The 17,934-nt window shown below is 43.3% G+C and overlaps 2 protein-coding genes across 3 annotated transcripts; one reads left to right on the top strand and one right to left on the bottom strand.

Moving 5' to 3' along the window:
* Positions 1-933: 933 nt before the first annotated feature.
* Positions 934-8,200, top strand: LOC140316345 (NADH dehydrogenase [ubiquinone] flavoprotein 1, mitochondrial-like). Its single transcript, XM_072394148.1, has 10 exons — positions 934-1,350; positions 4,659-4,741; positions 4,850-5,020; positions 5,119-5,302; positions 5,381-5,570; positions 5,708-5,920; positions 6,017-6,183; positions 6,266-6,347; positions 7,621-7,766; positions 7,880-8,200. Exons 1-10 carry the CDS (start codon positions 1,243-1,245, stop codon positions 7,973-7,975), a joined length of 1,440 nt encoding a protein of 479 aa, XP_072250249.1. The 5' UTR covers positions 934-1,242; the 3' UTR covers positions 7,976-8,200.
* Positions 8,201-8,586: 386 nt separating this feature from the next.
* Positions 8,587-16,310, bottom strand: khdc4 (KH domain containing 4, pre-mRNA splicing factor). 2 transcript variants are annotated; one of them, XM_072394134.1, is made up of 14 exons: positions 16,164-16,274; positions 15,554-15,743; positions 14,264-14,392; positions 14,102-14,181; positions 13,954-14,006; positions 13,679-13,857; positions 13,095-13,306; positions 12,913-12,973; positions 12,174-12,234; positions 11,628-11,944; positions 10,611-10,754; positions 10,020-10,129; positions 9,841-9,929; positions 8,587-8,976 (listed from the first exon to the last, which is right to left on the bottom strand). In XM_072394134.1, the coding sequence occupies exons 1-14, from the start codon at positions 16,190-16,192 to the stop codon at positions 8,744-8,746; spliced, it is 1,887 nt and encodes a 628-aa protein (XP_072250235.1). In that variant the 5' UTR covers positions 16,193-16,274; the 3' UTR covers positions 8,587-8,743. The 2 variants fall into 2 exon arrangements, with proteins under 2 accessions (XP_072250235.1, XP_072250236.1); XM_072394135.1 differs by lacking the exon at positions 8,587-8,976 and having other exon boundaries at positions 9,733-9,929; positions 10,020-10,101; positions 16,164-16,310.
* Between the last annotated feature and the right edge of the window lie 1,624 nt (positions 16,311-17,934).

The following is a 17,934-nucleotide window of genomic DNA, read 5'->3' as shown; positions in this document are numbered from 1 at the left end:
ATTAAATATGTTCCATTCCAATAATTGCATATGTTAATGACACAAATGAAAAGATTTCTGGAATTAATCGTGACGTGTGAATGAATCAAATCTAAATCTTTTTGGAACTGGTACAGTACAATGAATAAATCTTCATATTCAGAAAAAATAAACACTTTTCTAATGTCACTTGTATTTTGCAGCTCTTTGGACCTCAATTTCTTACATTTCAATGGGGGGTTCGTGGTTATACGCCTGAGTCCCGCAGAACAGGATTTCCAATCTGAGGTGCTAATCCTGTGATCAAGATACTTAATCCCACATTAACACGTGCGTCTTCTTTGATATGTAAAGAGCATGTATGAAAAGATGATGTTCATACTGTGAAAAAGTAAGAAAATGACCTTATTAATGACTCTCTCTTGAATTAGATAAATCCATAAATAAAGTTCTTCCACTGTTACTTTATTTCATGGACACGTTTTTGTTTTGTTTGAAATCTGTTTGATTTACTTGTTTATTTGATACTGATTAAAAGTGCGCTCCACAATGACAGGAGAATTGGGGCCCCGTACAGTTGACAAACTTGTGTCCTCTGCTGGACAAACTATGCAACTGTTTCCAACATGCCTCCCTCTGCTCTGCCTGTGTTAACATTTCTGGACAGTCATCAGCAGTGCGCGTGAGCCATGACGGGTGAATATAGTGAAAGGATGTCAGCCCATTAACTTATTGGTCAACCATTACATTAAATCTTTTGAGCTGAATATAAATTCAAGTTTGTTCCCCTTAAAAGTAAGTAAGTGTCTCTGGGAAGGAGAATGTTAACTTTTTTAACGGCTCACTTTCTAGTGTTGTTAGAGAGGAACACTCTAAAGTGTGTTTGAGTTAAGGTGTATCTGAGGTTTTATTTCAGTGGCCCTTGGGTAAATGTTTACATTGATTATCCATTATAACCCTGTATGAAAACGATGTGACGTGGCCCTATCACGGGTCCTCCAACTGTTTCCTGTGCAGATATGCGAGTGCGCGTAAAATTGGATACCTGTCCGGCGCTGCGTGCACGAGCAGCTGGAACAGGACGTGACGTAGGCGGTTCTCTAATCCTCTTAGTTCAATTAAGATAAACCAGAAGGCCTGCACTCCAACTCCTCCAGCAGTGACTGTTTTCAGAAATCGATTGGATCGTGCGAGGAGTCAAACGGAGGCCCAGAGAGGAGCAGCTTCGAAGTGCGAAGCGGTTCAGAGTGAGTTGGTGGGAGGATGTGTTCAGCCCCCGGCAGGATGCTGCTGCCTCCGCGGATGCTGTGGGGCGCTGTGGCGCGACAGGTGGCTCCGCGTCTGACCTACAGCACTGCAGCGCAGCCGCAGGTAGGCCCGCGCTCACGCACACACACGCACACGAATACACTCTGTGGAACGACGACGTTTTCATCGAAAAAAAATAACAAGTTTCCTGAAATGGAAAATTCAACCAAAAGTTAGTGTTATTGGCTTTTCGTTGCGTGGTTTTACAAACTGGTGTTGCTTATGTTCACAAACATAAAACTTGAGCATCAGCCATGTCTGAAGTGTCTGACCTACAGTCACAGGATTTTTTTCACAGTACAAACCCGTTTCTACAGAAGACTGTCAAGCAGTGTAAATAAAAACAATGGAGTTGAATAATTATTCAAATGCCACATTTGATTTGGAATAGTAAAAAATACAAGATATCTAATGTTGAAACTGAGAAAATGTGCTATTTTATGAAAAATATATAGGCCCGTTGTCATTTTGGCAACAAAAATCTTTTGAAAAATAAATGCGATGAAGTGAAAAAGTGACCAATGATGTGGTAACTGTCAGCAGGTCAATAACATCTTGAAGTAAGAAGAGGTTGGCTCCTTGGTATAATCCACAGCTGCGTGCATTAAAGCAGACTGCAAGAAAGCTGGAGAGACAGTGGCATTCCTCTAATTTAGAAGAGTTTCAATTAGTCTGGAAAGATAGTTTAATAATGTATAAGAAAGCCCTTCGTAAAGCTAGAACTGCTTATTATTCATCATTGATAGAAGAGAATAAGAACAATCCCAGGTTTCTTTTCAGCACTGTTGCCAGGCTGACAAAGAGTCATGTATTCATTTAACTCTCAGCAGTGATGATTTCATGAGATTCTTTATCAATAAAATTGTTTCTATCAGAGAGAAGATTAATGGAATCCTTCCCTCTATTATCACTGATGTATCATCAAGTAGAGCATCTTTAGAAGTATCTTTAGAACCTGATTTGTATTTAGATGGCTTCTGCCCAGTTGATCTCTCTGAGCTAACAACAGCATCTTCTAAACCATCAACTTATATTTTAGACCCAATCCCAACCAGACTGTTCAAGGAGGTTTTCTCCTTAATTGACACTTCCATATTGGATTTGATCAATCGGTCTTTGTTGACAGGATATGTACCTCAGACTTTTAAGGTTGCTGTAATTAAACCTTTACTTAAAACACCTACTCCTTGATTCAGAAGTTTTGGCTAATTATCAACCTATATTCAATCTCCCTTTTTTTGTGTAAAGTTCTTGAAAAAATAGTTGCAGTTCAACTTTGTGATAATTTACATAGAAGTAATCTGTTTGAAGAGTTTCAGTCAGGATTCAGAGTGCATCATAGCACAGAAACAGCACTGGTGAAAGTTACCTATGATCTGTGCTTGTCCTGTTGGATCTCAGTGCTGCATTTGACACGATCGATCGCAATATTCTGTTACAGACATGTTATTGGCATTAAAGGAACTGCATTAGGCTGGTTTAAGTCATATTTATCTGATAGATTCCAGTTTGTTCTTGTAAATGGAAAATCTTCCTCACACATCGGAGTAAGTCATGGAGTTCCACAGGGTTCTGTGCTTGGACCAATTATTTTTACTTTATACATGCTTGCATTAGGTAATATTATTAGACAGACTACAAGCATGTCTTAAAGCCATAAAGACCTGCATGATTCAGAACTGTCTGCTTCTAAATTCAGAAAAAACTGAAGTTGTTCTCTTTGGACCTATAATTGTCTAGTTATATAGTTACTCTAGATGGTATTTCCTTGGCTTCTAGTTCTACAGTAAGGAACCTTGGAGTTGTTTTTGACCAGAATTTATCATTTGACGCACATATAAAACTGATTTCTAGGACTGCCTTCTTTCACCTTCGTAATATTGCTAAAATCAGGAACATCCTGTCTCAGGGTGATGCAGAGAAACTAGTTCATGCATTTGTTACTTCAAGACTGGACTATTGTAATTCTTTATTCTTGGGCTGTCCCACATATTCTCTGAAAAACCTCCAGCTGATCCAAAATGCTGCAGCCAGAGTTCTGATGAGAACTAACAGCAGAGATCATGTTTCTCCAGTTTTAGCTTCTCTTCATTGGCTCCTTGTTAAATTCAGAATGGAATTTAAGATTCTAGAGCACTTCGCTCCCAAACTGCAGGTTTACTTGTGGTTCCCAGAGTTTCTAAAAGTAGAATGGGAGGCAGAGCCTTCAGTTATCAGGCCCCTCTCTTGTGGAATAAGCTGCCAGTAAATGTCCGAGAAGCAGACACCCTTTCCACTTTTAAGATTAGGCTTAAAACTTTCCTTTTCGATAAAGCTTATAGTTAGGGATGGCTCAGGTAATCCTGAAACATCCCATAGTTAAGCTCCTATAGGCTTAGACTGCTGGGGGACCTCATCTGTCACACCTTTCCTCACTTTGCTCTCTTTTCCCCCTGTTTAATTTCTCAAATTGTATTATGTACATGTGACATTATTGTGGTTATTAACTTGTGTTTCCCTGTTCCAACAAGTATCCTTTGAATGGTGTTACGGTGTTTTTTCCCCCTCTTTTCTGTCTTCTCAAACCCCAGCTGGTCGAGGCGGATGGCCACCCTTCCTGAGTCTGGTTCTGCCAGAGGTTTCTTCCTGTTAAAAGGGAGTCGTTCCTTTCTACAGTTGCCTCAGGCATGCTCAGGACGGGAGATTGGACTGAAGACTAGTTTCGGTGCAATCTGTTGGTTTCCTTAACTAGGATATTGTTTTTTGAATTGGCTCTATGTGAATTAATTGGTTTATTTTGAAATTAATTAATTGGATTTCATTGGTTTATGATTACAATGAATTGAATTCCAATTGGCTTGAATTAGACTATATTACTTAAATGCCTTGAGATGACAATTGTTGTAATTTGGCGCTATATAAATAAAACTGAATTGAATTGAACTAGAGCATCCCAGATAGTCTTTCAGAAGAAAAGATGGGTTTGGGGGTTTTTTTGGATAGAAGCACATGGTCCTATCCAGGTGAAATATTTTCAGGGATGGCCTCGCTTATATCAGTAAGACAAAGACGATTCAGAATCAGTGTATATCCCAACCGCATGGCTCCGTGCTAAACTGACCTGCCTGCAGTCCAGACCTGTCGCCCACTGATAACCTTTGGTATATCATCAAATAAAATGTCTGTCTTGAAACTGCAGTATTTAGACTCCTCGCTCTCCAAATGCTTCCAGTGTTAAAAGTAGACGTGATGCAACGTAGAGGGAAACACGCCCCCGTGCAATAACTTTTCTGAAACTTGTTGGTGGCGTCAAAAAGAAGCAAATACTTTTCAAAAACGCACACAATTTCTCAGTTGTCACACTGTGCTCTTTCATTCCTCTCTTTTACCAGGTGAAACCTAAAAAGACAAAGTTTGGTCCTCTGAGTGACCAAGACCGAATATTTACCAACTTGTATGGCCGACACGATTGGAGGTGAAAAAAAAAAAAAGTCTATCTTTTTTCAGAATACGTTTTCAAAATGCCTAAAATTTAGTGGAAATACTTTGCTTCTGCTCCTCCTTTCTCCCTGTTTTCCGACAGACTCAAGGGAGCGCTCAAAAGAGGAGACTGGTACAAGACCAAGGAGCTCGTGTTGAAGGGGCAAGACTGGATCCTGAATGAGGTGAAGATCTCAGGTCTTCGGGGCAGAGGGGGTGCAGGATTTCCCACTGGCATGAAGTGGAGCTTCATGAACAAACCCAGTGACGGCAGGTAGGAAAAGAAGCTGCATCTGATCCGGCTGGGAGCCTGCCGGCAGCTTCACTGTCCTCTCCAAGGCTCAGCGTGTTTCCCTCTTTCCTGGATGATAGGCCCAAGTATTTGGTGGTGAATGCGGACGAGGGGGAGCCTGGGACATGTAAAGACCGTGAGATAATGCGTCACGACCCCCATAAGCTGATAGAGGGCTGCCTGTTGGCTGGGAAAGCCATGGGTGCTCGTGCTGCATACATCTACATCAGAGGAGAGTTTTACAACGAGTCATCAAATCTACAGGTAGGGACGGTCCGTAGATGAAGTGTGTCTTCAACAGTGTGCTGTTTGTCATAGTCTGCCTTTCTTTTCTTGAAATAGGTGGCTATTAATGAGGCATACAAGGCCGGGCTGATAGGGAATAACGCCTGCGGCTCGGGGTTTGACTTTGACGTGTTTGTGATGAGAGGAGCTGGGGCATACATCTGTGGAGAGGAGACGGCTCTCATCGAGTCTCTTGAGGGCAAACAAGGGAAACCTCGCCTCAAGCCACCTTTCCCTGCAGACATAGGTGAAGTAAACAGTCCCCAGTCTCCTACATCCTGTTTCCATCAGCGTTTAATTATGCTCGAAGAACCCGCAGAATAAGTTTATGTTGTAATTACAGTTATTCGCTGCTGTTGCATCCTTTTTTCTCTCTCTTTTAAGGCGTGTTTGGCTGCCCAACGACTGTGTCTAACGTGGAGACAGTTGCTGTGGCGCCTGCAATCTGTCGTCGAGGCGGAGCTTGGTTTGCCACCTTTGGAAGGGAGAGGAACTCTGGGACGAAGCTGTTCAACATCTCGGGTCACGTGAACACCCCGTGCACGGTAGAGGAGGAAATGTCTATTCCTCTGAGAGAGCTAATAGAGAGGCACGCAGGTGTGTGTTTGTACAGCCTACCTCTGTGTTGATGTTATTTACTCGGTCAAATGTTGACGTGACTCTGGCTTTCTCCCCTCGTGTGATTTGGTGCAGGAGGAGTGAGGGGTGGCTGGGACAATCTATTAGGAGTGATCCCAGGCGGGTCCTCCACACCCATCATTCCTCGACACGTGTGTGATGATGTTTTGATGGATTTCGATGACCTGGTTCGTGCAGAGACCGCCCTGGGAACTGCAGCCCTCATAGTCATGGATAAATCGGTAAGCAACAATTGCACAGCGCACTGCACCTTCAGTGACAATAGAAAGACAAACCGAGGCATGAATGTTTGCTTTTCCCCAGGCTGATGTGATCCGAGGTATTGCACGTTTGGTGGAGTTCTATAAGCATGAGAGCTGTGGTCAGTGCACCCCCTGCAGAGAAGGTGAAGGACTGCATTTAACACTTCTACTGTTCTTCCAACCCATCTGTGCACTGCATATGGTGCTTTTCCAGTCTCTTCCAGTAGCTATTAGAGGCATCTGCAAAAATACACACAATCATCACAAATGTATTAAAGATGCAGAATCAGGCCTCCATCAGAATCCTTGATTTTATACACTTATGTGGCGGTGATGCTCTCCTCTACCACAACCAGGCTGCTGTGTTCAACAACATTTTGTCAGTGACATAAACAGTCATGTGGAACAGTATCACTCCATTAAAGCAGCTTCAAGACTGATAGATACAATTTTACCACTCTGCTCCCACACACATCCTCACTATATTGTATTTAAACTATTTCAATAATTTTCACAACATCGCAAAGATATTCGTAATGATATTTAAGTGTTTGTCCTTTAGTCGTAAATGATGTCGGTGACTTGGTCACTTTCTTGAATTTTAGGATATTATCGAATTTTTAATTTTTTTGCTTAAAAAGGTTTCTCACTGAATTCAACGACCTGGAAGTGGCAGCTATGATAAGAGCTTTTTGAATTCTCTAAATATTAAAGAAATGAGCTTCAGTGCTTGTTTAATTATCTCCTTCAGCATAGGAAACACATGATGAAAGAGAGGAGATCATTCTGTCCAACAACTACTTCTGGCCACAACTTTCGAGTCAGTATTCAATTATTTTCATCCAGCTGCACCAACTGATTTGTGTGGATAAATATGACGAGTGGAGGGTGAGAGTGACAGCGACAGCTTTCACTTTTGTGCCTTTTTTAAATTTCAAGCTTTGACAATTAAGTAACAGGCTCACGTCACAGTTTAGTGTAAATGTGGTCGGATTCTCATTGCAGCACACTCATCTTTTCCTGGGTCCTTACAAATTTTCCCCATCATCTTTCCTTTACTTGTCGTTATCCTTCAAGGACAACAAACAGAGCCTAAGAGAGGGCTGCACCCCTGAATATCTGTAGAGTTGCGATGAGCACTGAAGCTCACTGATAAAAGCCGATTTTGAACGGAGGTGCCTTCTTAACTTGTTTTTATGCGATATATGAAGATGCAAATTGCACTCCACAAGCCCTTTCATGGCAACTTTTAACTCTTCCAACTATTTTTTCAAACGGCTCTGTAGATATTTGCCCTGGGAGGAAAAGAAAGGTACTCGGAATGAACTTTGCAATAGGTTTATGGGTTCTCTCTTTTGTGGCGCGCAGTTACTTGTGTGTTGTAATGACCTCGGCTGTCGCTGGTCTCTCTTTCAGGAGTAGACTGGATGGATAAAATGATGTGGAGGTTGGTGCGAGGAGACGCCGCAGTCTCAGAGATTGACATGATTTGGGAGCTCAGCAAACAGATTGAAGGACACACAATCTGTGCCCTGGGGGATGGAGCTGCTTGGCCTGTGCAGGTGACGCTTCTCGTACAACTTTCTTTTTTTTAACAATTCAGACAAATGAAGCAAGGCACAAGCTCACATAAGTGTAAGGTGTTTACCCTCTCTCATCTTTTTGTTTCCATTAGGGTCTGATTCGTCACTTCAGGCCAGTCATGGAGAGCCGCATTGCTCAGTATAACCAGAAAAATCCTCCAAGAGAGCCGGCCATTGAGATGATCTAAGATTAGCTTATTTCAAGCAACCAGTGCGCTACAAGTGTATCAGTGTTGGCAAAGTGTTATGCACATTATTTTCAGTATAGTTTTAAGTATGAAAACATTTCAGAATTTTAAATAATCCACTACGAACCCTGTAAATGTGGCATGAGTGCCAACTGTGATTGAAACTGGGCAATGTAATAAAACACATCCTCAAAGACACCAATAAATTAGGTTTATTTCATAAAAGCATGAAACAAATTCAGTAGGTTTACTACATATAACTCTACTATGATCTGTACAAAAAGAAAAGAGCTGAATAGGAAAGGAAAGTGAGACAGACGGAGGAAAAAAGACAAAAGGTGGAGATGGTAGGAAAAAAAACTATCTAAAATAAAAAGAAAACTGATAAGTGATGTACAACATCATTGCCCTTTGATATTTATTCTATTTTTACAAGGACACTGTATTCAAACACTTCATCTGGTGTGGTTTTTCATTGACTTTAAAATCAAACTGGAGGCAGAAGGTCGCTCATCTGACCGTCTATATATCCACATATTAGGATCACGTTGCCAGTCCCTAAAATGTGCGCACAGGAAGAAAAAAAAAAAACGAGTTGTACAAAACATGAGTTTTTCCCATTTGGATCCAAGAACTAAATCCTGAAACCAACACACAGCTGTCAAGACTCATCCAAGTGATCAGCGGGTGATAAGTGGTGGAAACGACAGGCTCAGTTTGGGTGAAGATCCTTTAAGACTCTGTGGAAAGCACTGAGAAACAAGGTTTTCAAGGTGCCATCCAGAAAGGCATAGACTGCTGCTGTGGCTGTGATTTGGCACGAGGGGGCGGTGGAGGCGGGCAGCGATAGCCCAGTGCCCAGCCTGAAGAAGCCGAGGTGGGGGGGACTGTCCCAGGGTTACCTGGCCCTGAGGCTTTGGAAGAGGGGTGGTCTTCCTCTTCATCAGAAGAGTCGCCCGTGTACGCCACCAAACCTGTTTTCAGTCTTTTCGTTGCAGGCTCTGGAAGAAGAAGAAGGGGAGCAAACAGAGGAGAGACACGGGCGGCGCATTTGGAGAAGAGAGGAGAGACAAACACAGAACACCAGCAGCGACATGTTTCACATACAGCAGGTTCGAGTTAATAATTCCAAACACATTTTGGGAGAAACAAATAGTTAATGGATTCAGATAAAAGTTTATGTCAGCAGAGTGGTGGGGGTGGGGGGCAGCCGTTTGAAAGCAGCCATTGGTTGGTGGGGTTAGCGACAGTGTTGGGGCCGTTCAATCGAGCGGCAGGATGGCGTCACAGGTCGAGTCATGCCCCACCCCCAATCAGTATCCAGCATCACGCCAGAGACACATGGAAGAGAAGAAAAACACAGAGAAAAAAAGAAAAACACAAAAACAGGAGAGATTCTTGTTAGTGAGGAGGACAAAACTACACACAGTCCAGACGGAAAGGTGGAATTAACGTATCAGATGACTTATAAATGCACAAAAAGGTGTCAAGTCATAGCTCCACCTCGCTATCTGGAGATTTCAAGTCCCACCAGGAGACTCCTGTAAAAGTCATAAGAAGCAGCCGGTTCCAGGCTGAGTGGTCGAGCTTATCTCATCTGCCTCAAGAACAGGCGGTTTAAATATTAATCACGGTTTTTTTAGGCCAAATCTGGGTCTCTGATGGGGGTTAATGTGACACATACAGCGCTTCCAAAATCCCCAGCAACATCACGAAAATTTAGTGATTTGAGAGAGTAAATTTTTCTCTTCGTGTCGCCTCCTTTGCTTCGGAGACTAAATCAAGGCTATTCTTCTAAAAGGGTCACAGCCATGAACTGTGGGATTAGGTCAGGGATTTGACAAGCCACAGGATAACGCCCTTACCCACGGGGCCTTGCGGTGCCCTCCTTTCTTCCATCTTGGGTCTCACTCCATTAACGGACAGGGATGGTGGCGGAGGCATTAGCTGCCGACTGGAAAACACAAAGACAGAATGTCAGCTAACCGTGCCTTTTGACCCATGTGCAGGATTAATTTTCATGGCAAAAAAAACAACTCTGTACCTGTCCCTCTCACTCGCCGGGCCAGAGGAACTCGGCTGTGCGGGTCCTGCAGTCTCTGGGCCGCCCACTGAGAAGCCTGCACCTAAATTAGTCATATGAATGGGTCCATGCTATGAGCAGAAAAACACACAGTCGCGATTAGCAGACATCCTCCTCTAAGCCCTGCCCTGTAATATGAAATAATAAACCTATCCCAACATCAGAATGAAGAGATTTCCCCAGAGTCTGATTACACTGAATTTTCTCCCGGTCCGTTGTGAGATATAATACCTTTCCCTGAATCTCCACATTACCAGGAGAAAGTCATGGATAAACTGTAAGTGAGCGTCATCGGGGAGACAAGCAGGACAAACCATCTCAATCAAGGTATATAAAACATTAAGAGGGTGAAATGTTAAGTGAGCGCATGCTGAGAAAGACCTTCGACATGATTGGCTGAAGAAAGTGACACAAATAGCAGTCAGGCTAAAGAATATATTTATATAAAGGAGGGAGGGGGGGATTCAGAGGGGGAGCAAAGAAAAGAAGGGTGGGAATGGCTGCCAACAGAGAATAATGAGGGGTTGTAAATGTAGAAGAGTTATTTATCACCTGGTATCCCAGTAAGCCGCTGTCCCTCTCGTCTGGTACCTCTTCTGTGAAGCGTCTCTTCTGTGGTGGGTTGGCTGGAGCCGCAGCAGGTGGAGCTTTGGGTGGTGCTGCAGCAGAGGGAGGAAAATGTACAGGAGGAAGAGTCTGCAAAACAATAACACCAACCAGTTATTTCTTTGGATGTGTCCACCGTATATAGAGTACAGCGCAACAGTTTTGAGCAACCCTTCTTCTTGTAACTTTTTAAAGTCGTGACGAGCAACAGTTCTCCGGAATATCTGAAGGTCTTTACATGTTTTTCTTTAGACTTTGGCTGCTTTTCTACTCTTGTACCCAACTGACCTGTGAATCATTCAAACATAAAAAGGACGCCGAACTAAAGGGAAGAACCACAGATGTCTACAGACACCTGAGCAAGGAACTAACTTAAATTGTATCTTTAGGCACTTTGTTACGAGCAGTGAGTCACAAGGACACATCAGTTGTCATTTCTTTAGTTATACCAAAGAGTTTGACAGACAGAAAATAGTAGTTTTGCAACAACAAATCGATTCCCAAACAGCTGACAGTTGAAAACTTGGTATATCAGGGCACAGTGGGCACCTTGTCCTTAAATATGTGAGGAAACTGGACAAGTGACGGGCCTAACACTCTATCTAAAGCCGATGAACCGTAGCTGAAAGTGATGTCCTTAAGAAAGAGGAAAAGATCTACCAAAGACCTGACGCAGGGTCTGAGAGATGCATCTGGACCTTCAGCTGATCCATCTACTGTTCACTGAAGCCTCTTTAGAAATGGTTTCCATGGAAGTGTGGCTGTCAAGAAGCCGTTTTTAATGAGGGGAAACGGGAAGAAAAGGCTGCGGTAGAAAATCAGTGGTAACAGGTCTTATGGAGGGATGAATCCTCCCCAGAGCCCGGGCATTTAAGCCACTATGACTCAGGGACACTGAAGACGAACAGGAAAGCCAGATTTACATATCGATTACATAATAATCAAGAGCTTAGCGATTCCTACCTGAGGCAGAGTATCTGGAGCAGAAACCGGAGCTGGAGCAGGAGCGGGAGCCACAGTAGGAACAGGGGCAGGAACGGGGACGGGGACAGGGGTAGGAGAAGGGGCAGGAACAGGAGCAGGGGCTGGGCGCAGGGGGTACTGAGACGGCACACCTGCAGGCACCACAGGAGTTATAGGAGGCGGCAGAGCATAAGGTGGAGGGACAGGCTGCGGCTGAGCTGGGGGAACAGGCATGGGGTAGCCTGGTTGGTATCCAGCTGGGGGGTAGTAAGGGGGCTGAGGAGGGATCCCATTCACTACCGGAGGCTGTGCGAAGCCTGGGAAACGAAGAAGGGGAGAACACATTAAGACCAAATGCGACCAAAAGAACAACACCAGTGTGTGGTGAGTAAAAGAGTTCATGCAAACACTGGCTTTACAAAAGAAACAGAGTATATCAAGCAACTCTGTCAACATACATGTTACAGGATCATTTTATCTAAGATCCAAAAGTTAACATATTGCTCAGGCTGGTTTTTAGCAACAGAAATACCAGCTGTGTTGTACCTTGTTGTGTTGGCATCATCGTGCTCATTTGATTAAGATATCGAGAATACTCTGCGTGGACCTAGAAGAAGAAAAACAATGCATCGAAGAGTTATTAGTGGTTATGGACAAAAATAAATATACTATAATGTACAGCATGACGTTACTGCAGAGATATCCCTACATTACGATAAAAAACATATCATTTGCAGTTATTAGCTGCTAACGGAAATAATTTGGCGCTCCACATGAGCACCTCCCAGTGGCTTCAACCCTAACTCCTGTATTTTTGCGGAAAATACGCGTTTCTCTCGAGAAAAACGCTCACTGCTTCCACGACTATCTACAGTTTTGTTGCTGATGTGTCTAAATCGTTATCTCAGCACAACATCTGCAGAAGCCACAAGAAAGCTGATGTTTAGTTTTTTTTTAAAGTTTTAACTTCGATTCCCACCCTCGAGTGGCAGCCACAATAGTTTTTTTTTTTGATCGGAGATAAGCTGCACCTGTTCGTCAAGTCGAGAATGCAAATGCAAACATTTTTTAGGAAACACAATAAAACTACTTTCACTTCCCTGTAAAGCACACATTCATCTTACTTTGACAAGCTAGGATGATGCTCCCCTTGAGTAAACCCTGATTACAGCCACGACCAGGGCAAACGTCACCCTATCTAATTGCGAATGCTCATTTTGGGCTGATTTCAATATTTTCTTCTTTTTTTTCTTTTTTTTTTTAAACTTCAATGGAAATGACTCACCGTCTGAAGCAGATTCTCACACAAGGTTTTAGCCGCTGCTAGTCCGTCTGGTTTAGGATGACTGAGGAGGTAAGCATTTAGTTCGAGTGAGTCCAAACAGCTTAAAAAAGCTATAGACTGTGGCTAATTTCATATCACAGCATTTGCAGGTAAACTTTTCCAAATCAGGTGAAAGTACCCACCTAATGTAAATGTACATCGGTTCAAAGGCCTCTCGTCCAGATGCAGGCTCTAAACAGCCCGATCCCTTCCCTCTGAGGAAGACTTTGGCCCCAGTCTCAGCCTGAATGTGCTGCAGGTACGAACAGCCGGGGCCTTCGACTCGCTCTTTGACCACAAACCCCGGGATAGCGTGCTCCAGGCCCACAAACACCTTATCTTGAACATAATGCATCTGAGAAACGAGGAAAAAAAAGATAAGTGCGTGTGATAGTGTTTGCAAACACCCAACAGCATGCTGAGAATGCCATTCTACTGACACAGCAGGTCACAGCGGCTACACATTTGACTGTTTGTGGATGAGCTGCAGTCCACTGCCAAAAGAGCCTCTTCCAACATGACCAACACGGTTTATTGCGATGACACGTGGAAGGTGAAATTTACTATAAACACGGGATTTATTACAGTGGTCCTTACTTTTTTTTAGTTAAAGTCTAAGCAGCTTTGTTCGGTAATGACTTAAATAGTTGTTGTTTTCCTGGAGTTGAAGTATGCCTGAGGAAAAGATATAAAACACATAGTGTCATCCACTGCTGAACTGTCTTACCCCTGACTGAAAGTGAGGTTTGTGGTTGGTCACAGGGGGCAGGGAGGGAGGAGGTGGGTTCTGCTGATGGTAAACTGTGACTGAGGCCCCGCTCGGGGAGAAAGACGAGGAGGATGATGAGGCAGTTGCAGCCTTTACGACACCATTGGTAATTATTTCCTTAATTCTATTGACCGCTCCTGGAGAAAGAAGCAAAGAGACAATCGGTTGAATTATAAGCTGTATGAAAACATGCCTTCAGCATAAAATGACAATAAGTTTAGAAGAGTACTGACTGTCGACGAGCTCTCTCGTCTGTCCTTGGACGTGCAAATACAGAGGTCGATCCCTGCGTGGAAAAAAATCAGAAACCAGGCCATCTTCGCATGAGTAACTAATAGTTTTATGATGAATCACTGAAAATAAAGTGAACCGAGAAGTCACCCTGGAAGTGCTTTGCTCTTCTCCTCTGCTGCCATGTAACGGCCTCTGGTTGAAACCGCAGCTCCGCTCACTTTACTGATCTGAAGACAAGTCACACGTGAGAAACAAAACACATCACAAACCAGGCGGTGGACCTATTTTCCTGTTCATGTTGGAGCTGACCTCATCCTGCGTTTGCCCGCGGGTCAGGAGATTTCGACAAGTGATTGGGACGTCATTGATCTCGACCTCAGCTACCACCAGGTCGTCTTTGGCTTTTGCCGGCGCTGGAGGCTTTCCAACACCCAAAACCTGTGAGGGGAAGAACAGCAGCGTAAAGTATACCATAGGACTATTTTGGTATTTAGGGTAAGCCTGTTAAAAACCCTGTTAAAAAGGAAAAAAAGGGTTGTCCACTTTGGACATATAGATTTACGTTTTTATAGATTTTTATTTGCTCTCATGTGAATGAGACTATAAGCACTATAATAAGATTTTAAAAATTGTTTTTGATTAATCGCAACGTGTCTTCAGAATGACGACTCAGAGTAGTAAACGTTTGATATGAAGGTCATTCAACTGTTTATGTTTCATTAAGGATTGATTTTTCAACTGTTATCTCTTCTAGAAAAAAAACCCAAAACAAATCAATCCCTGACTGTACACTTTGTAAAGTTTTAGATCACAATTTTAAAAACACCCTAATGTTCTTAGTAATATTGATTCATAAGGTCAGTCAAACAGCAATTCACTGATCTGCAATGTGACCTGTGCTTAACTTACTTGACAGCCACAACATAACGCACAGTGTTTAAAAATGTCCCCAAATTTACACCGATCGGCCAGAACATTAAAACCACTGACAGGCAAAGCGACCAACACTCCTCATTTTGTTAGAATGCAATCTTCTACGTCCTGGATGTTGCAGACCCGTCACACCCTTCCCTCGCGGTAACAGCATTTACTCACAGCAGCAGCCTTCACCAACAACATGGCAATGGGCCCAGGAAGGGCTCAAAGAACACGACAAAGAGTCCGCCTCAAAATTCCAAAGATGCCACTCTGTTGGGACCTGACGGTGTCTGTGTTAAGCGAGCTCAATCCACAGGGCCCCAACGGTTTGCTAACGTCCTGGTAGTAGACACTCAAGGACGCCCTCGTGATGTTATCTGTCTACGTCATGACTGGTCAGAGCTAGGACTTCTCACAGGACTTTCAACAATGAAACAATTAAATGCGAGCCTTTACTAAACTAGAGGGTTTTTTTAAACAAAAAATAGTTTCTTCCTTATCTTAGACTCCTTTAAGTGTTTAATTTAAAAGCTGTTGAATATAAATAATAGATCTAGGTTAAGGTCTCCCACTTTGTAAATAAGGGGAGAGACAAGATAATTGTTTATGTGTCTCTGACACCACCGCAGATGTGCTTCTAAAACGATCCTTTACAGAGAAACTTCACTTGAAGTTCATTACCTTCTCAAGTGGTCCCGGGATGCCTATTTGTGAGGGTTTGAGTTTGCCTTTGGCCACCAGCATAGCGTTAATCTTGGCAGCCACGGCGGCTGCAGCATCCAGAGCCCCGGTGGGCGCAGCCTCCGCCTCCCCCATCCCACCGGAGCCGGAGCCGGGGCCGGGGCCAGGCTGGTCCCATTTACTGCGGCGCCTGGGAGGACAGCAAGAAACAGCAGGAGAAGTGTGCCTTATTATAAGAAACCGGGACTGAATTTCTCATGTCTTTAGCAGGTTTAACTTCATCTTCTGTCATTAACCGCAACACTGTTATTGTTGAAGTTATAGAGGCTAATAGTGAGCCTACGACCTTGTTTGTACTCCCAATCATAGTCAACTATAGGCACGAAGTGAGCCTTCATGTATTCCTAAACACAAATAATTTGTGTTTTTATTTTGTTTAATGTAGTAACAGGATAACTAGCATGAGCCATAACAGCAGCCCAACAGTACACCGCCATGATTACATAAGACGGCTAACGTTAGCAAGCTAGCTGGCTAACTAAATGCATTTGGACGACGTGTAAGAAACCCGCCCCCAGAGAACACATAACCAGTCCGTTTTCACACCTACCCGCTATTTTGTGTTCCACAAAATGACATTAATATTCCGTCAGATGAATGTTCTCCTCTCAACGCAAAAATAAATGTGAAAAACCTCCTTTCCCTTCAGCACAGCTTCTTCAGGAGGCGGTGCTGGCTGCTAACCACTATTCATTTTCTCACTTCCGCCTCCGGTCCGGCTAACCTTGTTGTTGTCATTATGACCACAAGGTGGTGCCAAACACCATCACATGTTCAGTAAAAAAAAACAAAAAGTTCACGTGAGAAGCTGTTGACTCACTTGTCCTGCCTGTCAGCATCTCCGTGCCACCCTTGGAGATTTTCTCCGGAGGAGGTATCAAAGTCTCCAGAGGAGAAGAAAGCCTTGAGATGCCGGACATGCTTCATGACCGAGGTAAGTTTTTTAGTTGCTGTGCTTCCTCTTATAATGTTTTTTAAAATGTCAATAGGTCGAAAGTTTGTCTGCATTGATTTTAGTTGAGTTTAATTTAACAAAAGGGAGTTTCACCCCTCATTTAGCTGAATTGCCCTTCATTTTTTTATCTATCATTTTAAGTTTTTACTGAAAAATACTGTAATCTGCCTGGGTCATTCATTTAAGATGTAAAACTTGCAGAATTTGTTCAAGTTTTAGACAAATTCTATTCTGAAAATAGTTTATAAGGACCAGCTCATACGATTTTAATGAGGATGGTGGACTTTAAGATCTTCTGACCTATTTTTATTGACTTTTTTATTGATTTATTGATTTTTTTGCAAAGAAACTACAAACTAAATCTTTCAACTGAACTTGGCTTGATGGTGTCAGAGCTGCATGTGAGGAGAGTCAGACCCTCACGCAGAGGCGAATGAGGCCGACATCCTGCACAGGTTGTTGGATGTTGGCCTCAGCATCATGCCTGCCACCTCCCGGCCTGTGCTGATGTATTGGGTTACTCTAAGTCACTCTGGCAGGTGATCATTTACTGACCACCCAGGGGCTCAGTCATGGCCAGGAGGTGCAGGTTACTGTGGAAGGTGAGAACACTGTGTGGGGGTGACATGGATCAACAGACTGAACAACCAGCAGCCCTGGCTGAATTTCTTTTGTTCTGTGCTGTAGAGTGTTGAAAGCATATTTCAAAACTCTGCTTTCTGGAGTTTGATTAGGATGGAGGTCTGTGGTGTGCGCATTAGAGAAAACAGCTTGTTTTCAAAGGCAATGCATTAGTAGATCAACATGCCTTGTCCGTTATCTGCCAAGTGGGCAGAGCTTGCTCCGCACTGCTGAGCCATCAGGTGTCCTCCCTGCTAGGGACACGGTTACTGGGATGGGTCAGTTACTGAGCCACCCGAGCTTGAAGTTCAGTCGGAGCAAAGACAGACAAGTGGAAGGACATGTTGTGTAACATGCTGCAGACACAATGCAGCCGTTTCAAAGCAGTCCGTTGTGCAAGGCATCATGTTTGTAGCACAACAGTGTTGACCCAAAACACTTTGAATGGAAATTAGGAACCATTGGTGTGTAGAGCAAGGTCTGAATACATGATTGAAAATGTGGCGATATTTTAGACAAACAGTTCACATTAATTAGCAGGATGCACCTGACTATATCCACAGTATGTTTATCTGTGCATTGTTATCTTCAGCCTGTGGCAAAAAGCTTTTCAAATGTCAAATTAGACTCTATAATTTCCCCTCTTATGTTTCTTCTACTGTGCTAGATACCAGTTTGTTGAGAGAGAACATCTCACATTTAGCCACCCAAAATACACAATGGTTAGACATCCAGTCATTAAATG

This window comes from Leuresthes tenuis, unplaced genomic scaffold, assembly GCF_036924035.1.
Source record: "Leuresthes tenuis unplaced genomic scaffold, fLeuTen1.0.hap1 SCAF_10, whole genome shotgun sequence".
NCBI classification, from domain to species: domain Eukaryota; kingdom Metazoa; phylum Chordata; class Actinopteri; order Atheriniformes; family Atherinopsidae; genus Leuresthes; species Leuresthes tenuis.
Note: the sequence above shows the minus strand (reverse complement) of the source record. Positions and strands in the feature narration are given on the sequence as shown.